At 33.0% G+C, this 26296-nt stretch overlaps 3 protein-coding genes across 3 annotated transcripts in view; all 3 read left to right on the plus strand.

Annotated features, from left to right (window-relative positions):
• Window positions 1-26296, plus strand: part of LOC144850183 (testis-expressed protein 47-like) — an 86615-nt gene that overhangs the window by 1370 nt on the left and 58949 nt on the right. The window lies entirely within an intron of this gene.
• LOC144850618 (partitioning defective 6 homolog beta-like) lies at window positions 1558-15653 on the plus strand. The gene is made up of 3 exons (XM_078707945.1): window positions 1558-2063; window positions 2358-2580; window positions 13426-15653. The coding sequence occupies exons 1-3, from the start codon at window positions 2001-2003 to the stop codon at window positions 14187-14189; spliced, it is 1050 nt and encodes a 349-aa protein (XP_078564071.1). The 5' UTR covers window positions 1558-2000; the 3' UTR covers window positions 14190-15653.
• Window positions 15327-16322, plus strand: LOC144850495 (uncharacterized). The gene is made up of 3 exons (XM_078707775.1): window positions 15327-15358; window positions 15533-16179; window positions 16230-16322. Coding segments are annotated over exons 1-3 (681 nt in total). The 3' UTR covers window positions 16232-16322.

The raw sequence follows: 26296 nt of genomic DNA on the forward strand, positions 1-26296 counted from the left end.
TAATCTCTGTAAATATAATAGTTATGGAAGTAGAAACACTGTTAAAGAAATTGATCGATTTTTCCACTTAGAAAGAAACATAGGCCTATGGTCCCGTCACCTGGCGTGGTCGTAGGTGACAGTGGTTGTATTATATCATCTAGTAGGCCTACACAGGGGTAGTCGTCGTCTCGGAAGTGCACATGAGCATTTTATGTACACTGGACCTATAAGGTTTATAGTCCTTATTTATCCGAAGACTCTACCAGAAGTGAGCCTCGAAAGAATCATAAAATGTTTGTAATATTTATACCCATTTTTTTGTCGCGATATTTTGGAATGAATTTGAAGAATTTCAGATTTTTAATCTCTAGAATTTGTTTATAAAAATTACACAATATAAAATTACTCCAAGAAAAATGCGCACATCGGAATCGTAAAGTGAAACCGGCAATTATCGGGTACTGTGACGTCACAACAAAAAATGGTACAAATCATCATGGTATCGAGACTATACATTTTTTTAAAATTTTGTACGCGTTGCTATGGTAATTGTATTTATTGTAATTTGATCTATTTTGAAGTAAACTTTTCTTTAACAATGTATTTAAAATTCTATGTTTGTAATCATTATATAACAATACATTTTTATTTATTTGTAAGTATAGTTACAAACCTATCTGACCATAGACATTATAGATTATATTATATTATATACTTTAAAATCTCTATGATCTGACATTTCAATAATGGGAATATGCTGTATTTATTTGTTTTATTACAAAATGGTCAATAGGCCTTTACACTGGGGGCGGGGGAGGGGCATGCAGTAAAGGTTAGGCGCCCTACTCAATAATATGGACACATAATGATCGGAGCGCATGCGCGCGTATGCTCTAAATGACTCATGTATTCATTGTACTGAATTTAATGCTGCGCATCAAGAGGATGTGAAAAAGGGCCGTCTAAACGTTGATGATAAAAATGGCACAATTTTTGTACGCGCGCGTCTCATCTTTGTGTATGTTACGATACGATGATTTAGTGTTTAGTCCTTAGGCCAAATTATATTGATTTGAAGATGCAAGAAAGTCGCCGAACAATGATGATCTACCGCGCCGTAAATATAATATAATAGGGATTGATAGTTGTTTATAAGGGCCTAACATGATAATTAAATGTGAATTAATAATTGTTGAATAAATTGATTGTGTGAGTCAACAGCCTCTGTGTATTAAACTGTGCTTTTTATTTTAATAACAATTATTTATTTTGTACAGAAAAAAATGTTTAGCCCCATTAAAATTTCTAGATTTGCCACTTAAATTATACTTTATAATGAAACTAAAATTAGCTGAAATCTCCATAACTGACATCATCCATCATCGACAAACAGATGCACTGATATACATCTCAAAATATATTATTATTATTAGTATGCGAGCCAAGTTTTTTTTATCACAATATGGCCTTATTCATGTTGTGATAAAAATTGTAATGATGACTACCCCCTCTATAATTTACATGACGTCACAGGGCTTGGCCAAAGGTCTGATTTTCCCCCGCAGGAACTAAACCAAACTACCTTCGACACACAGTCTAGGCCGACAAATTGACGGCGGAAGAAAGTGGCTTACTTTAACTGATATTTTAGGTGTTTTTTAAATTTTACTTGATTATATTATATTGTAGTTGTTTCGTCAATATTTTAAGTTATTTTGGTGTTTTTTGGTGTTATATTTTAATTACATTTTCGTGTGTGGGTGTTGGACCAGCAATGTGTCGTCATCGTGAGTAAGGCCTTGGAAGGCGGAAGAAAACAGGCGACAAACCGTCATCTGTGTAGGAAAGTAAGCATATCGTTTCCGGCCTACGATCTGACGACTGGTAATCGGTGGTTGACAGAACTTACAAGAAACTTTGAGGCCTAGGACTACCTTTATCCTATTAACTATCAAAAGGAACTTATTAATTAATGACAATTTGAAAGTAAATTAATATCAATACACAGAGCAATTAAAATGTCAACACGAAAGCAGAGACACACGAATGGGATGGTTGGTCTGAAAGAAGTCAAAAGCAAGGTAAAATTTATAAAACAAATCTTCCTATAATAATATTGAATGAATTACATTAAAAGGAATTCAACATGACATGATATAGCCAGGCCTACAGTACATGTATAATATAATCATAATGCATTAATTAAATTCAATTAATTGACAAAATTAATTTAATTAATGTACTCCTACTATATTTAATGTCAAACAATACTGGCTGTACAGTAAGTTAATGATTTCTATTTTATTTCTTGTTTGGTTGGTTATTTTTTTTAACTAAACTGACATTTTTCTCTGTATTATTAATTTATTTTCTAGTTTGATGCTGAGTTCAGACGTTTCTCTGTAGACACAAATACAATGTCAACATTTGATAATTTTTATGCACACTTGGAAAAAATGCACAAGTTGGAGAATATAGAATTCTTAGTGAGTTACACGGATCCTCAGGACGATCTACTGCCAATAAACAATGATGATAACTATCACAAAGCGCTAACCAACTTCAAACCGCCATTACGTTTAGTGGTGCAAAGAAGAGGTAAGCATTTACTTATATATGGATCACAAAAGTTTGGGTCGAAAAGACGGACTAAGGAACACCTATACCTAACTGTAGGTATACAGACCATAGCCATAATATACAATCTGTGCAGTATTGTCCACAAAAACCTAGTATACTGTCAATTTCCTACACATCTGTCCTTTAGCGTCTTTACAAAGACTGTACCACCCCCTCCCCCTCTCTTTTTGTTGCGCTTTTGTGCTTCCCTTATTCTCCCCATTGTTCTATCAAAAGATTAAAGAAAGCAGTACCCTAGAATTCATTTAAACAGTATTAAGCTCTGTCTGCACTATCAAACTCCATGTGACCAAAAAAATGTGATGTGCCCATATATGGACATGATATCACTACCATATTTGGGCATATCACTACCATATTTGGGCACATCACTTTTTGTGTCAAACTAGTTTGATAGTGTAGACAGAGCTTAAGTCTAAATGAGTCATCTCAATAGGTGTATTGTTTGTGAAGAATGTGAGAAATACCTTACACTAATTAGTGTTATAATCAATAGTTGACATTGTATTGACATGTCTACTGATACAGTAGTACTAATTTTGAGATGCTGTTCGTTCTGCTTGTATACATCTACAGTAGTACAACCTGTTTATTATCCAACATAGGGGATACCAGCACTTCCAATAAACTCTGCAGGATAACTAGCTAAGGGTGTACTCAATGCTTTGTTGATAACAGTTAATTTACCTGAGATAACTTTTAATTTTTTAATTGATTACAAATAGTTAAGAATCACGACAGGGTCCTGTAGCTTGGTGGTGTCGGCAGCTTGTGTTGTTTAGTAGGACTATCACATAGTATTACTTTAGGTGTGAACAACATGCAAACAAGCTAAATAGGTTATAATAATAAATCCCATTCAACTGACTTGTATAGTTGTATTATTCTCACTGAATTAAGCTCTGTCTACACTATCAAACTTTAGGTGACCAAAAAGTGTGATGTGCCCATATATGGACATGGTGATGTCATATCACTACCATATTTAGGGATATCCTTACCATATTTGGGCATCACACTTTTTTTGTCAAACTAGTTTGATAGTGTGGACAGAGCTTAACTCAGTGAGAATAATACAACTAACAATTAACTGAGACAAGCAATTAGACACAGACAGGTGAGAAATACCACAATAAACTAACGAAGAAGAATATGATGACATCATCTTGTTGTCACACTCTATGATTGACACTTGATGTTCATATCTTGCGAATTTATCTTCATTAAATCTATCAAATTACTCAATTATATGTAATAATGCCCATGATGCTAGTGTGTGATTGTCAGTCGATCTCTCTGCTCTTTGTTTTTTAGCACAGATATGACTTTTGCTATGGTAACATCAGGTCAAATGTTAGGGGTCAAATTGTTGTGTTGATAGCTAGACTATACAACTTTTTTATTGTCAGAGGTCACCTGAAAGCTTACATACCGTATATTTCGGTGTATAAGTCGCACTTTTGACACGCAAATTTGACCTCTAAATTAAGGGTGCGTCTTATACACCGAACATAAATGCCTCACCACACAGATTGTACATATCGTCACCTCGTTGGCTAGGCCTGAGTAGGCTAGGCCTAGCTACAGTATACTAACGTAACGGCAACCTGCTTCTGCCTAGTTTTCAAGGCATTTTAGCGTGATGTTATACTAAATATGATGACAAGATTTGTTCATTTAATATGGAGCTGTTTTAGGCGCTCCGATAAAATTTCATTTGTCAACGTTTTATTACGATTGGAATAGTATTTATTTATAGTTATATGCACGATCGCCGACCGCCGTACCCCCAGCGCAAGCCTTTCTTGGCGGCCACATGGTGTACGGTATTCGACTATTATATTCTCCAGTTGATTATAGCATGGACCTAGCGTACACACTTCTGGGATACATAGATACTAATCGAATACGATTGTCCGTGAAAACGTGCGCCCTCTCGAAATGATCGAGCGAAGCTAGCCCACACACATGCGTGTTACACACACGGTCATCATATCCATGCACTCGATGTTGCGGGTGCGAAACTCATGAATAACAAGTTAAAAAGAACTTGTTGAGGCTGGGCGCGGCCGAGCCTAGGTAAGAAAAAACCTAAATAAAGGACGCCGTTGTAGATAACAAAATATATTATTACAATAATATTGATTACAATTTAAAAAAACATTGTTTTGATGAAATATAAAGTGCGTCTTATACATCGACGATATAAAAAATACCGATATTTTACTCTCAGTTAGGGGGTGCGTCTTATACACAGGTGCGACTTATACACCGAAATATACGGTATTTTGTTCAAAATGTAGAGTTGATAGTCTGTTCAGGCTCTAGTTTATTATTTATTTGGTCCAAATGCATTTTTAATCAGGAGATAATGTGTATGTTTTGCAGTATACATTACCATTTGCTAATGAATATTGTAAGCAATAGAGCTACTATGTATATCATACAATACACTCACTGACTGCTGTATCTTGATACAGTAGTAAATCAATGCTTCATAGTGCTACTAGAATAGTTTCTGCTAAGATGAACAATATCTATACCAAGTACAATATTGGTTACAATAACACTTGATCAACTCATTAGTTATGCGTGACTGACCAACACAAAACTGCTAAAATGTAGGATATGCAAAGAAACACTGTAAGATATCTCTAAAATGTTACTGAAGGATATTGATTTAGAGTTCATGCATTCTCGACTCTCCGAACCAGAAACATCAGATTTTTTTTTATTACAGAGGATTGAATTTTAAATGGCATTGTACTATACTGTACAGCTGTATGAATTGGAGACCCTAAAGTTGAGGAAAGATTCACTGTGTCAGGGAGTCCAATCAAATGTACAGTAACAAGTTAAAATCGTACTGTAGTTTAATAATCTTGATACAGTATTCTCATAATATTAATTAGAAAAAGTAATTATTAATTGTATAAATAAGATTTCTTTTTAAATTTTAGTTATGAATAATTGTTTTTTTGTTGTTGACCAAAGATCATTTATTCAACATTCATTTCAAAAATAATAGTACATAACTTGGAATTATTCAATATGACACTTAAATTCTTTCTTTTGACTAATGTAATCATTAACAATAACATCCTTACATATGTTTTTATTATCTTTTCTATGAATTGTTAGTTAATGAGTCATTGTAATAATTACCAATACTCATTGTTTATTGAACTTTTAAACTTTGCATTATTGGATGTAATGTTCTGGTAGCTACTGTACTATCTGTACACTTTACAAGCTTATGACTGTGGATACTATGCCAAGTCCCCATTGGGCGAATAACGCATGTTCCCACCACCAGACAAAGATTAAATGATTTTGGACAGATATTTAAGTGATCACCCATTTTAAAACTTAATATAGTTTCTGATGATAGTACAGTAGGTTCAGTTATTCAATATTTTTTTCAATCATATTGTAGTTTGTACAGATCAACATTTTTAACAACTTCCCATTTAGGTGACATCCCACATGCTGTATACAAGGAAGTGGTATACTGTATTAACAACCTGTGGCTTCCTTATTGTCTACTTGGAATATTTTAACTGTCAAAATATTATTATCGCCATAAAACAGCAGTTTTTTTAAAGATATTTTCTATTGTTCTTTTATCTTCAATGTCAAATAGACGATAAAAATGAATATATGATTTTTGATTGGGGGTACACGCAAGATTGGGTGGAATTGTATTTTAAAATTTGACTTTTGACATGGCATTTGGTTAATATAATATTAATTAATATAATAATACTGTACAGATACTGTACCATGATAGTTTGTTTCTCAATGATTGCAGTACTATTGTGATGAATGAATTGGATAAAAAATGAATATATGATTGTACTATTTTAATTGGGGGTACACGCAAGATTGAGCATAATTGTATTTTAAAATTTGGCTTTTGACGTGGCATTTGGTTATTTCTGTACAGATACAGTACCATGAAATATCGTTTCTCTGAGCAATTATTTACACAGATTACAAAAGCGAAGAAACACTCTAGCATTACCGCAGATTACTTTTACAAATACGAGGTCAGTACTGAATAAAATCGAAGAATTCCAGAGCCTAGTCAAATATGATACATATTTTAGAAACTCATGTATAATTGGTCTTACCGAGACCTGGCTAAAGACGGAAACCCCTGACAGTGCTGTAGATTTAAATGGTTTCCTATTATTTAGAAATGACCGGATTCCAGAGCTATGTGGCAAGAAATGCGGAGGAGGTCTAGGCCTATATATAAACAGAAATTGGTGCACAAATATTACCGTAAAAAAATCAATCTGTGAGAGAAATATCGAGCTTTTATGCATATCGCTCAGACCGTACTACCTTCCTAGGGAGTTTAATCAAATCCATGTGATCCTGATCTATGTTCCACCCGACGCAAATGCGGATGAAGCCGCTCGTATTGTCGGAGATACTGTGAGTAATATATCAGAGGCATCCCCTGATTCCCCTAAATTCGTACTTGGAGATATAAACCACAGCGGCAAAGAAATAAAGAAAGCGTTGCCTACTTTCAAAAAGTACGTTGATAAACCTACTCGAGACGGGAATATCCTGGACCAGTGCTTCTGTAATTTAAACAAAGCCTATAGATGTATGATCAACGCTCCTATTGCAAGTTCTGATCATAACGTCATTACCCTATTACCAACATATAGACAAAAAATTAGAGCGGAAAAGCCTACCAGGAAAATAATTAAAGTTCGAAATAGTGAGGCAATAGAAAAGCTACAGGAATGTTTCCAGTCTACTGATTGGTCAACACTTATTGATACAGCAAATGACCTTAATTCAGCAGTACAAGTTGTGAATGATTATATCTCATTTTGCGAGGAATTATGTGTTGAAACTAAACGTGTCACCTTTTATCCAAATCAGAAGCCTTGGTTTACGCATAAAGTCAAAGCACTCATTCGCGAACGATCAAATGCCTTTAAAAGTGGTGATACAGTTCGCATTAAATCTATAAAAGCAGAAATAAAGAATGAGATAAAAAGAGCAAAATATTTATTTAAAGGAAAGCTTGAAAATTCCATGGAATCTGGAGATGCCAAGGCGGCCTGGAATTGTATGAATATTATGTCTGGTGTTAATGCAAAAAAGAAGGACCTTCTGCTATACAATGACGGTGATAAATTTGTAAATGACCTAAACAAGCACTTTGCGCGATTTGAGAATGCCAGTCATACCAATTGTACCAATCTGACTTCAAATAATATTATTACTAGCGAACAAGTTAAGATTCAGCCTTGGAAAATTGAAAAGTTGTTCAAAAAAGTGAAACGAAATAAAGCAAGTGGTCCTGATAACATTAGTGGCTGTATTCTGAGGACATGTGCCCATGAACTGTCTATTCCTTTTACCAAACTGTTTCAACTGTCGTTAGATAATCATATTGTTCCATCGGTCTGGAAAGATGCATCTATTATTCCAGTACCCAAAATTCCAAACCCTAAGATTTTGAATGACTACCGCCCAATAGCCTTAACCTCGATAGTGATGAAATGTTTTGAAAAATTTATGTGTAACTCAATTATTACTCCCTTATCCCATTTAATTGATCCATATCAGTTTGCATACCAATCATGCAGATCTGTCGATGATGCGATACTAACTCTTACCCAACTGCTAAACCAGCATACAAATAACTTAAGTTGTTATGCGAGAGTTACCTTTGCTGACTTCTCCTCAGCATTTAATACCCTTAATCCTGCCATCTTAATAGATAAGTTGATTAAGCTAGAGGTGAACCCATCCATAATCAAATGGATTGAAAGTTTCTTATGCAATCGAACACAGAAGGTATCTCTTGGTAACTATAAGTCGAGTGTGATCAACACAAATATAGGATCACCCCAAGGTTGTGTGTTAAGCCCCCTCCTATTTATTTTATATACCAATGACTGTAAGTCAACTTCTAGTAGCATACATTATTTAAAATACGCGGATGATACCGCCATCGTTGGCCTATTAAAAAACAGAGCTAGTGAAACTGAATATCATGATGAAATCGTTGCTTTTTCGAATTGGTGTAAGGCAAATTGCCTCTTACTAAACGAAAAGAAAACCAAAGAAGTAATAATTGATTTTCGAAAAAAATGTACTGCTCTGGCTCCCCTTAAAATTAATAATCAGGAAATTGAATCTGTTGAAAGCTACAAATACCTAGGTGTGACTGTTGATAACAAATTTAGCTGGGAGAAACATTGTAAAAATACTATAAAAAAAGGAAATACACGACTGTTCTTTCTCAGAAAACTGAGAAATTATGGGGTAGATAGAACTGTATTAAATTTATTTTACTCTTCGATTGTTGAGAGTGTGCTCACTTTCTGTTGTGTTGCCTGATTCTGTGGATGTAGAACAGAAGAAAAAACCAGATTACAACGAATATTAAATAAAGTAGGTAGGATCACAGGATCTAGACATAATTTGGATGACCTTTGCAACAAAATCATAAGAAATAAGGCTATGAAAATATGCGACGACTCAAACCACCCTTTAAATAAACATTATGTTAAAATGAGATCAAAAAGACTAAATGTGCTGAGATCGTGCAATAGCAGGGTTATGCGATATTTTAATTCTTTTGTTCCGTATTCTATTAGACTGTTAAATGATTTTGCATAATTTTTGAAATTTTTGATGTATTGCAGCTTTTTATTTTTTATTTTTTATTAACTATTGTAATTAATTATTTTTTATATGAAACGTTTTTATATATTTTTGTACAATTTTGTGAAAAGCACTCAAAATATTTTCCCATGTGGACGAAATAAAGTTAAAGTTAAAGTTAAAGTTAAAGTTACTATTGTGATGAATTCAAATTCTGTTTTGACTTTTATATTGACACGTTTTCTAAGTATAAGTACAGTATAGTTCACAGCGTACAAAAGTAACAATTGAGAATTGAAATCTATCTTAAATTACTTTTGACATACCATTTTTCTATTTCAAGAATAACTGTAGAATTTTTAATAACAATTGAGTATTGAAATCTGTCTTTTAAGTTTTATTATAAATAAAAAAAACAAGAAGTATTAGCAATTTATTATAAACACAATGCCTGGCTAAACAATGGAATTTGGAATTTAAAACAACAAAGACATTGTGGTTGTACAGTATGATATCTAAGGAATGTTTCTTAAGAAAAGAAAGTTCAATAATAAACTTTCAAAATGATGGTTTTAAAGTCTCTACTAAACCAAAACCACAAAGCTTTTGTGTCTAATTTTGTTCAATTTATTTGAACCGATCTTTGACTTGCAATAAGAACTGTCTTAAGTCTATGTTTTCAATGATTTACTATGTCTCTGGTAATGTATACATTTTAAAAAAGGTTAAAATCATATATTCTGTACATGAAGAATGTTCCTCATCTTTTAAACATCAATGTACCTCCCCATAGACCTATAAATTTGGAAACCATATCACTCTTCAGTTGATGTGAAGGCATTCAAGAACAGAACACTGTAGTGTATGTACTGTATCTTGTTATCTAGCAAATTTATTTGATCAGAAACATATTTATTAGCGTTTTAAGTACTATTAGTAATTGTACTAAATTTTATTTTATCTGCAATGGATAACAGTGTGTCATTGTTCTTTACCCTGCTCACACAGAGGCGTGTACAAACAAATTGTTTTAGGGGGCATGACAGATTTGACCCGCAGGGCTATTGAGAAATGTACCCAAACAAAGTGTACAGTGTTGAGTATAAAATGTGTACTATATAATGTAAACAATATTCTTGTTGACCAAACCATTCAAACCTGTGTTAAACTCAACTTACTCTAGGAAATTATTACTTTTTTTATGTTATTGTTAAAATAAATGAATTAAGTATGCGTTATTTTCAATTTTTCAATTTCATTCAACATTTATTTCGACCAAAATCAACATACAAACAAGAAATAACAACAAAGTATCATTTGGTTGAGGGACGACATAGAGAAACAAATAAGTCTGTCACTGTAGCCCCTCCTCATGACACATAATAATTGCATACAATATTCTGTAGTGATAAAAAATAGTCAAAATAGTCGAGTGCATTTCAAGTTTATTTTGTAAAACTCCCCCTGGTCCATGATTTGTTCTCTCCTGGGAAAACTCTCAATAGATGACTAAAGGCTAAGAATTTTAAGCCACTGTCTAAACAAAGGCTTATTGTATACCACTAACAAAAGTTATAGTGAAGGAACAGGCTATTGTTGTGTTATTGCCCTGTCTGCATGTTTAGTCACCCAGGCCACACCAATTATGTTACAATTATCCCAAAGTTGTATTTCCATTTCATGTTATTAACTCAATTTCATATGAGTTGGTTAGAACTCTACAGTAGTCTAAAAGGGCCTGTTTTTTTAGAAAAATCCAGTTTTATGAATTTAATTTTAGTCCATTTCTGTTGGTAAGAAAATACAATTATTTCAAAATTTCGTTTAAAAACCGTATTCTTTTACTCACTAAAAAGGGCCGGCCTGTTAAGGCCAATTTACACAGACAAGCAGTAACGGTAAGCAGAAAACCGTGTAGCTTGTCCCACATAGAATCTGTCATGAGCAGATATTGCCTGTCCTCTTGGCGTTGTGTGTAAATGGTCTAAGGAATAACATAGATTCTATCATTTGTATTACCATTTCTGCTCGTAAATTTAACTTTTTAAATGGTGAAGTAAAGTGTGTTTAACTTTTCAAACAGAAGTTTTCCACAGCAGACAAGTTCCAACAATCAACATCATAGAACACAGTACCAATCTGTGTATATGATTTAATGAGTCAATGTTTGGCCTCACTGATTCTAAAACTGTCAATAGTTATTGAACTTCTAGAAAAGTAAAGTTCAATGCCCTTGTAATAGATACTGTACTACAGGTATATACTCATAAATATTTTAATAATGGTATGCACTGTTTATGTGTGGACCAGCAGATTCTCAATAATCGGCTGTTGTCAATTCTGATCTGCATATCCACGTCAATTGAAAAGTGTACTGTACATATAGTATTAGCTTAAGCTCCGTCTACGCTATCTATCAAACTTTTTGCTTCCCTTATCCTCCCCTTTGTTCTATCAGAAGATTACAGAAAACCATACCCTAGAATTCACTTAAACAGTATTAAGCTATGTCTATACTATCAAACTTTATGTGACAACAAAATGTGATGTGCCCATATATAACTAAATGATAATGTCATATCACTACCATATTTAAGGATATCACTACCATATTTGGGCACATCACACTTTTTTGTCAAACTAGTTTGATAGTGTAGACAGATATTAGTAGCCTACGGCATTTCATTTTTTACTTTACAGGTATCTGCTCTCTCTCTCTATACTCTCTGAGAGACATACAGTATAATAACTTCAAAACTGTTGATTATTTAGATTTGATCAAATTGGGATAAAAATATTTCATGCAAAATAGTGTGTGTTTTAAAGAACTTTGTCAAATAGTGAGATATTAAGCTCTGTCTAGACTATCAAACTAGCTTGACAACAAAAGTGTGATGTGCCCATATATGGTAGTGTTATGACATTGCTAATTTGTTAATTTAGTCGCAAATTAAGCATCCAACATATACTTTTTTAAAGGCAGTAGAGAGAGTCTTGCTCAGATAAATTATGTAGTGTAGCAGTGGCATTGATTTCTCACCACATTTACTGTGTTACATCTTGTCTTAATATTAAACATTAACAAGTGGTTTTCAGCAGTTGAAAAACATAGTTAAATCGTTAAATATTAACCCATCTGTACAATCTAATTATAGACCTTCATTATGGCGGCCTGGGGTTGTGTGTAAAAGTGAAACAGTAACAACAATATTGTAACAAACTGATCTTGAAACATATTCTTTAGCAAATAAAAAGATATTTAGCATTTGGATGAAGAATCCTTTTTGTTGGCGCTGTTTTAATATCATTGTTTGACTGTAAAGACTTGACAATAAATTATGCGACTTTGTAGCTGAACTATCTGGAGAGAGTTTACAGTCAAATAAACAGTGGCAACTGTGTGTGCGTTGAACCGTGGCGATCCTTGGTCCCTGGTTGAATTCCTTTGCAGTTTCTTTTGGTTTTATGCTTGAGGGGCAAAAATGTTGAAGCACCATAGGACTTTTTCAAATGTGAACATTTTGTAATGTTTACTAATATGCAATGACATACCTGTATCTCATTTATTGCACAGTTTTACTAAGTGTCCATATCTAATATTTCTTGTCAACAGAAATGTCCAACATATAAAAAGAATCAAACTTAATAATATTTTTTTAATAACCCAAGGGCCAAATTGTTCCATTCTCAATCGGCAAAACCGGTTTTTTCGTTGAGCAATTTTTAGCAGAAACGCAAATGCGTTCTCAAACAAAAGGTCTCTAAATGTTCCGAACATTTGACTAAAAACGATTTCTGGATTATATAATGATTTTATTATGCAACCAAGTAAGATAAATGATCACCAATGTCCAAATGAAAAACTAGTTCTATGCAAGAACATACCTCATTTATATATTTGGTAACATTTTTTTTAACAAATAGAACACAACAATTTTTTAATACAATATGTGATGTACATTTGAAGATGAAATATAAAGTAAATAATTTAAAAAAATTGATAATAATATTAATAATGCATGAGGATAAAATCATATATTCTATCGGCTTGGATCATAATAAGAAATTCAAAGAACTTGTCTCAAAATGACTTGTAGTTTTGGAGAGAGGGAGGATATAATTGGTTCGTCCTCAGATGTGTTCTCTTTTTTTGTTTTTCAGAAGAAGCAAATGAGAGTATGTACATGAGCACAACTTTACGTAAAAACAAAGGAATTGGAAAAATTCTTGGAGGAGGGAATGCTGCGAAACCTTTAAGACCAATAATGCCCATCTCAATGCCACAGGACTTCCGAAGAGTATCGGCGATTATTGATGTTGATATCGTACCAGATACGCACAGAAGGGTACGTCTACACAAGCACGGGTCCGACAAGCCTCTCGGGTTTTACATACGAGATGGAACGAGTGTTCGTGTCACGCCAAAAGGTCTTGAAAAAGTTCCGGGGATTTTTATTTCGCGGTTAGTGCCCGGAGGTCTGGCAGAGAGTACGGGTTTATTAGCCGTTAATGATGAAGTTTTAGAGGTAAACGGTATTGAGGTGATTGGAAAGACTTTAGATCAAGTAACGGACATGATGGTGGCCAATAGTTCAAACTTGATCATTACGGTGAAACCGGTAAATCAACGCAACACAATCTCACGATCGCATCGTAAACCGACAGCCCTTTTGGCGTCACAGTCGACTCATTTAAATCGTTCGTTACCATCGTTGGTGGATGCAGGGAGACATCAACATCAACATCACCACAATGACATTGATAGCGATGAAGATGAGGTGATGGATTTAGAAAAAAATGACAAGTCGTACGAGGATCCGATGGGATCTGGTGCTTCCTTAAGGAATGGCGTTCACAACGGAAACGCTTTACATTCCTCGCAAGAAAACCTGCTGGAAAAAGAAACATCGGCGTTAACTCTTTAATTTTATTGAATTTTTAAACTATTGATACCAGCTTTTGAATACTGTGCCAAAACATGAACACCAGCTATATTGTACTATACAGTATGATTATTGTTCATTATTAATATGAGATTGGATGTACAACAGTACAGTACACACCAAAATCTGATCACTATCACGATTTTACTGCGCCAACATTTGTTGTAACCAGTACACAAAGTAATCATTCCAGTTGAAAAGGGAAAACAAGGGAAGATCCGTTTGTGCTTGAGTTGATGTTTTCTTCAACAGTCCATCAAAGTGTTTACAATGCTCAGCCTGAGGTGGTTATACTAAGCTAGCAATGTTTAATCCAAGTTCCGTCTAAAATGCAACACTATGTCATTTTGCAATACACATTAATAGTTCTTTAATATTCACCATAAAAAATGAAATTTCTCAAAATTTATGGAAATGTTGTCACTTTTCACTGTTTGCTAGTTAGGAAGAAATCGACAGGAAATTGGTTAGGCAGCAGGGGGAGAATTGTATCCCCCATTCATCTGTAGAAGAGAGAATTTTACTATAAATTGAAATGTCTCTTTCTGAAATTTGAATCACCTTGTCAAATTCATTATGCATTTTTGGGATATTGTAGCCTTATAGAATAAAAATAATTTTAATAATTATACTTTTTGAATCAAAATGAAATGGTATTCAATTGTTTTTTAAGGTTCGTAATTGTAGCAATAAGTTTTAAATAAGATAAGTACTGTACCTTGACAAAATATTTTTAAGAACAAATTGAGGATGTACATTATTTTTAAACTGTTCTGTTGAAGTTTGCTTCCAATTTTGACGCATGCAAGGACGTAAGCTCACCATAAGCAATTTGGCCAATCACAACATAATCATCAATCGTTTGCGATTGGTCAACTGACTTGCGCTACGCCTACGTCGTTGCACTCTGTCAATGTGCGACACCAAGCTTAATTGAAATGGTATTCATTTGTACAAATAATAATAAAACATTCGTCAAACACCATTGTACAGTATATTTTAATAAGATTTTAAAATTCTATTAGATAGTTATTCCAATTTTATATTCAGTATACTTTGCTGTATTCCAATGTCAATATTCCATTCCAACATCTCAGACACCATTGTTTTTACGATGACATGATAGTTGAGATGCGCACTTTATGCTGTTGGTTCGTTATAATTTCAACAGCAATACAATGATTCTTTTAAACTGTAATTTGTAATTAACAAGCTAATTAAACTGTATACTGTAATGATATATTATTGCTAACGCCAAGAGACCCATTATTAGAATATGTTAAACATAACACTGTATGTAGATAGAAGGATTGCAATTACTGCAGTGGTGTGATATTCTGCAGTACTGGGATATTCTGCTGTTACAGTACTGGGATATTCTGCAGTACTGGGATATTCTGCAGTACTTGGGATATTCTGCAATACTGGGATATTCTGCTACTGCTGCAGTATTGGGATATTCTGCTACTCCTGCAGTATTGGGATATTCTGCTACTGCTGCAGTATTGGGATATTCTGCTACTCCTGCAGTACTGGGATATTCTGCTACTCCTGCAGTATTGGGATATTCTGCTACTGCTGCAGTATTGGGATATTCTGCTACTCCTGCAGTACTGGGATATTCTGCTGTTACAGTACTGGGATATTCTGCAGTACTTGGGATATTCTGCAATACTGGGATATTCTGCTACTGCTGCAGTATTGGGATATTCTGCTACTCCTGCAGTACTGGGATATTCTGCTACTGCTGCAGTATTGGGATATTCTGCTACTCCTGCAGTACTGGGATATTCTGCTACTGCTGCAGTATTGGGATATTCTGCTACTGCTGCAGTATTGGGATATTCTGCCACTCCTGCAGTACTGGGATATTCTGCTACTCCTGCAGTACTGGGATATTCTGCTACTGTAGATGGAAGGATCACAATTACTGCAGTACTAGGATATTCTGCTATTACTGCAGTACTGGGATATTCTGCTACTGTCAAATACACTGTTCACATCTTCAATTCCCACAGCTGCAATCAAACATCACCTTTAGTTTACACTCAAACTCATTTGATTATTTTAATAGTCACCTGACCTCATCTGACCTCTATACTACCTGTAAAATCTGTCCTCTACATTGTAAACATACTTGACATTATGGGATGCATATTTTGTAAAAGTAATTTATTAAAATAATACAAGAAGTGGAGGATATTCTATTTTTAATTTATAGCTTTCAATTCATTTGATTCCATTGTCAGCTACATATTAAAAAGGGTTTTTTCCCAATCAAATTTTGATTTAAAACTTGTTTATTTTCATAGAATAACTGCCTATTTTGTACAGTAAACAATATGGATCCTTAATACACAGGAAACAGTAGGCAATAGATGTAACCAATATTTGATATAAAAGAATGTATTGTTAATATTGTGTACATTAACAACTTCTTGTTTGAGCATACAGTAATAACATGTCATTGACCTTTGACACTTACAGTAATTACACATTGCGGTAGTACTGTAACTTATCTTGATTATACTTACTACCATACTGACATGGGACAATCTGAAAGCCTAATGGGCTTATACCTGAGTCGCAATATGGTTTTAGTATCTTTTGATTTTTGTGTTAAGATTGGTTTCCACTAGGGACACAACGCAACGCAACGTTGACCAATCACAAGCAATGGATTATTGGAACAGTCGCTTGTCATTGGTCAACTCGCTTGCGTTGCGTCTACTTCATTGTGTTGCGTCATTAATGCGAACCAAACTTTATACTGTAGTTTTAAACAGGCAACCAATAGAACTTTAACAATGTTTTTATAAACTGCGCAATTACTTTGTGTGCTCACCCTAAAGTAATGATTGATTATTAACTTCTTAATCTTTGATTGGAAGGTAAAGATACCTTTACTGTACAGTTGTTCTATTTCGACAGGATTATTTTAAAAACATGCCTTACCACAGATTCACGTAAATACATTCCGCATAACACATGTAGCAAGATGTAGTATGATGACATTCTTAATTTTTGCATAAATTAGCCAAATGCTGCCCTCATTCAAGTCATAATTTAACCCAATCTGTTGAGCACGACAGGTCATCGGTGTGGTTTTTCGCCCCATAACTACCATTTGCGCCCCATACCTATTATTTGTGCCCATACCTACCATTTGTGCCCCATACCTAACATTTTTCGCCCATACCTACCATTTGCGCCCCATACCTACCATTTGCGCCCCATATCTAACATTTGCGTCTCATACCTACCATTTGCGCCCCATACCTACCATTTGCTCCCCATACCTACCATTTGCGCCCCCATACTGTATGTGATCTGAAATTATCCAGTATTTAAATGATGCACCACCCACCAATATTTTTCACACCAAGTTTATTACTGTACTATGTTACTGTTAATGTATTTATATACAAAGTAATATAGAAATTGATTGGTTCAGCTATGGTCTTAAAATCTCCATGTAACCTAGATTAATTAGCTTCATTACTAATAAATTCAAAGTTCCAAATACATATTCATTTTTGTAGTTATGGAATCTGTGTATAAAATAAATTGCACAAAATTTCCTAGACTTCTATGGTTTCCATAGCAATAGGAGTATGATGTAAAAAGTGTTAATGAATTTTGTATTTTCTTATTGTATGTAATTTTTAATGAATTGAACCATTTATTGGAATATGATATATTGTTATATATATTTTCTGATGGTAGATACTTAAGAATTGATCTTATCTAGTGCCTTTTATTTTGGCGTTAAATGTCAAACATATGTTACTATATATTTAGTTTTTATTATCTCCATTTAGGTTATCAGGGGTTTTTTTGGCATAAAAACAAAACAAATTTTAAATGTATGCGACTTTTTAATTACATCTATTGGTGCAAATTGCTTTAATATTTTATTTAAAAAATAAAACCAAACTTATGTGTTTTTTTAAGCAATTTGGTTATACATTATTATAAGATAATTCATTTATTTGCGTAAATCGATCCTCAATTAATTCATTTACCTTCAAATATTATTCGTTGTTTAATTGCATAAAAAATAGATAAAAGCATTTGATTGAAAAGATGTACCGGTATATGATAGGTATTTGCGGATGCATATTTATGTAGTTTTAAAATGCCAATTGTTATATGAAAATGTATACATTATTTTCCTTTATTATCAACAATGTATTTTTAATTTTGTAAATATTATGTATTTTCTTTTGTATTTGCACTTGTATTATTTTAACTATTTTAATGGGGATTGTGTATCAAATTATAAAATAATAAAGTGCACTAGTAAGAATCTGCTGCCCTCTATTATTCAATTACAGTAGAACCCCCGCCCCCCTGGTGCTATTTCCGTTTCGCACCGGTATTAATTTCGACTACAAACTTGTTACGTAACTTATCGTGAATACCACACCTTAGAAGAATTACATAAAAAGTCTTTTAAATTTATGATTTTACAGACGTGTTTCTCGCATACTGTTGGCGAACTTTGCATACTCAAATTTCAATATTTTCGTTTCTATGGAGCGCAAAAAAAGCGTCTACTTTTAATGCATCTATTGAAATACACGTTTTTGTAAATAAAAATGCTCTAACATGTTACTGCTGATGATGAACTGTTTTCAAAGAATATCAGCCGACCCTAAATCAGAATCACTACAGGGATATTATTTAGATGATTGAGGTATAAACCTACAGTACATGTTATGATAACATATATTGTGTTACATCATCTTATAGAGCCAATGTAACTAGTAAAAAAATAAAAGGGTCGAAATTTGGCCATTTTTCGAAATTTCCCTTTTTATTTTTTGATACTAATAGCATAATTGACATGCGCAGAACCCATTATTCGACTCTGCGCATGTTTATTATGCTATAGTAACCATTCGAAAATTGTCCATTTTTCGAAAATTTTCCTGTACTATAGTATAGGGATTTTTTCAAAAAATGACCAATTTTAGACCTTTTTATTTTTCGATAAAACTGGTTACTATAGCACAATTGACATGCGCAGAACCCATTATTCGACTCTGCGCATGTTTATTATGCTATAGTAACCATTTATGTAAAAAAACAAAAGGGTCGAAAAATAGTCATTTTTCAAAAATTTCCCTAACTATAGTACAGGGATTTTTTCAAAAAATGACCAATTTTAGACCTTTTTATTTATCGATAAAACTGGTTACTATAACACAATTGACATGCGCAGAACCCATTATTCGACTATTCGCATGTTTATTATGCTATAGTAACCATTTATGTCAAAAAATAAAAGGGTAAAAAATGACAATTTTTCGAAAATTTCCCTTAATATAGTACAGGGATTTTTTCAAAAAATGACAAATTTTCGACCTTTTTATTTTTTGACATAAATGGTTACTATAGCACAATTGACATGCGCAGAACGCATTATTCGACTCTGCGCATGTTTATAATGCTATAGTAACCATTTATGTCAAAAAAAAAAAGGGTCGAAAATTGGCCATTTTTCCAAAATTTCCCTCACTATAGTACAGGGATTTTTTCAAAAAATGACCAATTTTCTACCTTTTTATTTTTTCCTATAGCACAATTGATATGCGCAGAACCCATTATTCGACTCTGCGCATGTTTATTATGCTATAGTAACCATTTATGTCAAAAAATAAAAGTGTCGAAAATTGGCCATTATTCGAAAATTTCCCTTACTATAGTACAGCGATTTTTTCAAAAAATGACCAATTTTCGACCGTTTTATTTTTCAATAAAACTGGTTACTATAGCACAATTGACATGCGCAGAACCCATTATTCGACTCTGCGCATGTTTATTATGCTATAGTAACCATTTATGTCAAAAAATAAAATGGTCAAAAAATGGCCATTTTTCGAAAATTTCCCTTGTACAGGGATTTTTTCAAAAAATGACCAATTTTCGACCTTTTTATTTTTTGACATAAATGGTTACTATAGCACAATTGACATGCGCAGAACGCATTATTCGACTCTGCGCATGTTTATAATGCTATAGTAACCATTTATGTCAAAAAATAAAAGGGTCGAAAATTGGCCATTTTTCCAAAATTTCCCTTACTATAGTACAGGGATTTTTTCAAAAAATGACCAATTTTCGACCGTTTTATTTTTCGATAAAACTGGTTACTATAGCACAATTGACATGCGCAGAACCCTTTATTCGACTCTGCGCATGTTTATTATGCTATAGTAACCATTTATGTCAAAAAATAAAAGGGTAAAAAAATGGCCATTTTTCGAAAATTTCCCTTACTATAGTACAGGGATTTTTTCAAAAAAATGACCATATTTCGACCGTTTTATTTTTTGACATAAATGGTTACTATAGCACAATTGACATGCGCAGAACCCATTATTCGACTCTGCGCATGTTTATTATGCTATAGTAACCATTTATGTCAAAAAATAAAAGGGTTGTAAAATGGCCAATTTTCGAAAATTTCCCTTACTATAGTACAGGGATTTTTTCAAAAAATGACCAATTTTCGACCTTTTTATTTTTCGATAAAACTGGTTACTATAGCACAATTGACATGCGCAGAACGCATTATTCGACTCTGCGCATGTTTATAATGCTATAGTAACCATTTATGTCAAAAAATAAAAGGGTCGAAAATTGGCCATTTTTCGAAAATTTCCCTTACTATAGTACAGGGATTTTTTCCAAAAATGACCAATTTTCGACCTTTTTAATTTTTGTATAAAACTGGTTACTATAGCACAATTGACATGCGCAGAACGCATTATTCGACTCTGCGCATGTTTATTATGCTATAGTAACCATTTATGTCAAAAAATAAAAGGGTAGAAAAATGGCCATTTTTCGAAAATTTCCCTTACTATAGTACAGGGATTTTTTCAAAAAATGACCAATTTTCGACCTTTTTATTTTTCGATAAAACTGGTTACTATAGCACAATTGACATGCGCAGAACCCATTATTCGACTCTGCGCATGTTTATTATGCCATAGTAACCATTTATGTAAAAAAATAAAAGGGTCGAAAAATGGGCATTTTTCGAAAAATTCCCTTACTATAGTATAGGGATTTTTTCAAAAAATGACCAATTTTCGACCGTTTTATTTTTCAACAAAACTGGTTACTATAGCACAATTGACATGCGCAGAACCCATTATTCGACTCTGCGCATGTTTATTATGCTATAGTAACCATTTATGTAAAAAAATAAAACGGTCGAAAAATTGCCATTTTTTTCGAAAATTTCCCTTACTATAGTACAGGGATTTTTTAAAAAAATGACTAATTTTCGACCGTTTTATTTTTCAATAAAACTGGTTACTATAGCACAATTGACATGCGCAGAACCCATTATTCGACTCTGCGCATGTTTATTATGCTATAGTAACCATTTATGTCAAAAAATAAAAGGGGTAAAAAAATGGCCATTTTTCGAAAATTTTCCTTACTATAGTACAGGGATTTTTTTTAAAAAAAGACCAATTTTCGACCTTTTTATTTTTTGACATAAATGGTTACTATAGCACAATTGACATGCGCAGAACGCATTATTCGACTCTGCGCATGTTTATAATGCTATAGTAACGATTTATGTCAAAAAATAAAAGGGTAAAAAATTGGCCATTTTTCGAAAATTTCCCTTACTATAGTACAGGGATTTTTTTCCAAAAATGACCAATTTTCAATTTTTTTAATTTTTGTATAAAACTGGTTACTATAGCATAATTGACATGCGCAGAACCCATTATTCGACTCTGCGCATGTTTATTATGCTATAGTAACCATTTATGAAAAAAAAATAAAAGGGTCGAAAAATGGCCATTTTTCGAAAAATTCCCTTACTATAGTACAGGGATTTTTTCTAAAAATGACCAATTTTCGACCTTTTTTTTTCGATAAAACTGGTTACTATAGCACAATTGATATGCGCAGAACCCATTATTCGACTCTGCGCATGTTTATTATGCTATAGTAACCATTTATGTCAAAAAATAAAAGTGTCGAAAATTGGCCATTTTTCGAAAATTTCCCTTACTATAGTACAGGGATTTTTTCAAAAAATGACCAATTTTCGACCGTTTTATTTTTTGACATAAATGGTTACTATAGCACAATTGACATGCGCAGAACCCATTATTCGACTCTGCGCATGTTTATTATGCTATAGTAACCATTTATGTCAAAAAATAAAAGGCGTAAAAAAATGGCAATTTTTCGAAAATTTCCCTTACTATAGTACAGGGATGTTTTCAAAAAATGACCAATTTTCGACCTTTTTATTTTTTGACATAAATGGTTACTATAGCACAATTGACATGCGCAGAACGCATTATTCGACTCTGCGCATGTTTATAATGCTATAGTAACCATTTATGTCAAAAAATAAAACGGTCGAAAATTGGCCATTTTTCGAAAATTTCCCTTACTATAGTACAGGGATTTTTTCCAAAAATGACCAATTTTCGACCTTTTTAATTTTTGTATAAAACTGGTTACTATAGCACAATTGACATGCGCAGAACCCATTATTCGATTCTACGCATGTTTATTATGCTATAGTAACCATTTATGTCAAAAAATAAAAGGGTTGAAAAATGGCCATTTTTCGAAAATTTCCCTTACTATAGTACAGGGATTTTTTCAAAAAATGACCAATTTTCGACCTTTTTATTTTTCGATAAAACTGGTTACTATAGCACAATTGACATGCGCAGAACGCATTATTCGACTCTGCGCATGCTTATAATGCTATAGTAATCATTTATGTCAAAAAATAAAAGGGTCGAAAATTTGCCATTTTTCGAAAATTTCCCTTACTATACATAGTACAGGGATTTTTTCCAAAAATTACAAATTTTCGACCTTTTTATTTTTCGATAAAACTGGTTACTATAGCACAATTGACATGCGCAGAACCCATTATTCGACTCTGCGCATGTTTATAATGCTATAGTAACCATTTATGTCAAAAAATAAAAGGGTCAAAAATTTGCCATTTTTCGAAAATTTCCCTTACTATAGTACAGGGATTTTTTCAAAAAATGACCAATTTTCGACCGTTTTATTTTTCAATAAAACTGGTTACTATAGCACAATTGACATGCGCAGAACCCATTATTCGACTCTGCGCATGTTTATTATGCTATAGTAACCATTTATGTCAAAAAATAAAAGGGGTCAAAAAATGGCCATTTTTCGAAAATTTTCCTTAATATAGTACAGGGATTTTTCTAAAAAATGACCAATTTTCGACCTTTTTATTTTTTGACATAAATGGTTACTATAGCACAATTGACATGCGCAGAACGCATTATTTGACTCTGCGCATGTTTATAATGCTATAGTAACGATTTATGTCAAAAAATAAAAGGGTTGAAAATTGGCCATTTTTCGAAAATTTACCTTACTATAGTACAGGGATTTTTTCCAAAAATGACCAATTTTCGACCTTTTTATTTTTCGATAAAACTGGTTACTATAGCACAATTGACATGCGCAGAACCCATTATTCGACTCTGCGCATGTTTATTATGCTATAGTAACCATTTATGTCAAAAAATAAAAGGGTAAAAAAATGGCCATTTTTCGAAAATTTTCCCTACTATAGTACAGGGATTTTTTCAAAAAATGACCAATTTTCGACCTTTTTATTTTTCGATAAAACTGGTTACTATAGCACAATTAACATGCGCAGAACCCATTATTCGACTCTGCGCATGTTTATTATGCTATAGTAACCATTTATGTCAAAAAATAAAAGGGTCAAAAAATGGCCATTTTTCGAAAATTTCCCTTACTATAGTACAGGGATTTTTTCAAAAAATAACCAATTTTCGACCTTTTTATTTTTCGATAAAACTGGTTACTATAGCACAATTGACATGCGCAGAACCCATTATTCGACTCTGCGCATGTTTATTATGCTATAGTAACCATTTATGTCAAAAAATAAAAGGGGTCAAAAAATGGCCATTTTTCGAAAATTTTCCTTACTATAGTACAGGGATTTTTCTAAAAAATGACAAATTTTCGACCTTTTTATTTTTTGACATAAATGGTTACTATAGCACAATTGACATGCGCAGAACGCATTATTTGACTCTGCGCATGTTTATAATGCTATAGTAACGATTTATGTCAAAAAATAAAAGGGTTGAAAATTGGCCATTTTTCGAAAATTTCCCTTACTATAGTACAGGGATTTTTTCAAAAAATGACCAATTTTCGACCTTTTTATTTTTCGATAAAACTGGTTACTATAGCACAATTGACATGCGCAGAACCCATTATTCGACTCTGCGCATGTTTATAATGCTATAGTAACCATTTATGTCAAAAAATAAAAGGGTCAAAAATTGGCCATTTTTCGAAAATTTCCCTTACTATAGTACAGGGATTTTTTCAAAAAATGACCAATTTTCGACCGTTTTATTTTTCGATAAAACTGGTTACTATAGCACAATTGACATGCGCAGAACCCATTATTCGACTCTGCGCATGTTTATTATGCTATAGTAACCATTTATGTCAAAAAATAAAAGGGGTCAAAAAATGGCCATTTTTCGAAAATTTTCCTTACTATAGTACAGGGATTTTTCTAAAAAATGACCAATTTTCGACCTTTTTATTTTTTGACATAAATGGTTACTATAGCACAATTGACATGCGCAGAACGCATTATTTGACTCTGCGCATGTTTATAATGCTATAGTAACGATTTATGTCAAAAAATAAAAGGGTTGAAAATTGGCCATTTTTCGAAAATTTCCCTTACTATAGTACAGGGATTTTTTCCAAAAATGACCAATTTTCGACCTTTTTATTTTTCGATAAAACTGGTTACTATAGCACAATTGACATGCGCAGAACCCATTATTCGACTCTGCGCATGTTTATTATGCTATAGTAACCATTTATGTCAAAAAATAAAAGGGTAAAAAAATGGCCATTTTTCGAAAATTTTCCCTACTATAGTACAGGGATTTTTTCAAAAAATGACCAATTTTCGACCTTTTTATTTTTCGATAAAACTGGTTACTATAGCACAATTAACATGCGCAGAACCCATTATTCGACTCTGCGCATGTTTATTATGCTATAGTAACCATTTATGTCAAAAAATAAAAGGGTCAAAAAATGGCCATTTTTCGAAAATTTCCTTTACTATAGTACAGGGATTTTTTCAAAAAATAACCAATTTTCGACCTTTTTATTTTTCGATAAAACTGGTTACTATAGCACAATTGACATGCGCAGAACCCATTATTCGACTCTGCGCATGTTTATAATGCTATAGTAACCATTTATGTCAAAAAATAAAAGGGTCAAAAATTGGCCATTTTTCGAAAATTTCCCTTACTATAGTACAGGGATTTTTTCAAAAAATGACCAATTTTCGACCGTTTTATTTTTCAATAAAACTGGTTACTATAGCACAATTGACATGCGCAGAACCCATTATTCGACTCTGCGCATGTTTATTATGCTATAGTAACCATTTATGTCAAAAAATAAAAGGGGTCAAAAAATGGCCATTTTTCGAAAATTTTCCTTACTATAGTACAGGGATTTTTCTAAAAAATGACCAATTTTCGACCTTTTTATTTTTTGACATAAATGGTTACTATAGCACAATTGACATGCGCAGAACGCATTATTTGACTCTGCGCATGTTTATAATGCTATAGTAACGATTTATGTCAAAAAATAAAAGGGTTGAAAATTGGCCATTTTTCGAAAATTTCCCTTACTATAGTACAGGGATTTTTTCCAAAATCCGATAAAACTGGTTACTATAGCACAATTGACATGCGCAGAACCCATTATTCGACTCTGCGCATGTTTATAATGCTATAGTAACAAATAAAAGGGTCAAAAATTGGCCATTTTTCGAAAATTTCCCTTACTATAGTACAGGGATTTTTTCAAAAAATGACCAATTTTCGACCGTTTTATTTTTCAATAAAACTGGTTACTATAGCACAATTGACATGCGCAGAACCCATTATTCGACTCTGCGCATGTTTATTATGCTATAGTAACCATTTATGTCAAAAAATAAAAGGGGTCAAAAAATG

Source organism: Antedon bifida, chromosome 8, assembly GCF_963402885.1.
Source record: "Antedon bifida chromosome 8, ecAntBifi1.1, whole genome shotgun sequence".
Classification (NCBI taxonomy): domain Eukaryota; kingdom Metazoa; phylum Echinodermata; class Crinoidea; order Comatulida; family Antedonidae; genus Antedon; species Antedon bifida.

Coding starts and splice junctions, on each gene's coding strand:
- LOC144850618 (XM_078707945.1), top strand. CDS start 2,001: ATGTCAACACGAAAGCAGAGACACACGAATGGGATGGTTGGTCTGAAA. Junction 2,064..2,357: donor TGAAAGAAGTCAAAAGCAAG/GTAAAATTTATA, acceptor TTTATTTTCTAG/TTTGATGCTGAGTTCAGACG. Junction 2,581..13,425: donor TTTAGTGGTGCAAAGAAGAG/GTAAGCATTTAC, acceptor TTTGTTTTTCAG/AAGAAGCAAATGAGAGTATG.
- LOC144850495 (XM_078707775.1), top strand. CDS start 15,327: ATGATAGTTGAGATGCGCACTTTATGCTGTTG. Junction 15,359..15,532: donor ATGCGCACTTTATGCTGTTG/GTTCGTTATAAT, acceptor CAATTACTGCAG/TGGTGTGATATTCTGCAGTA.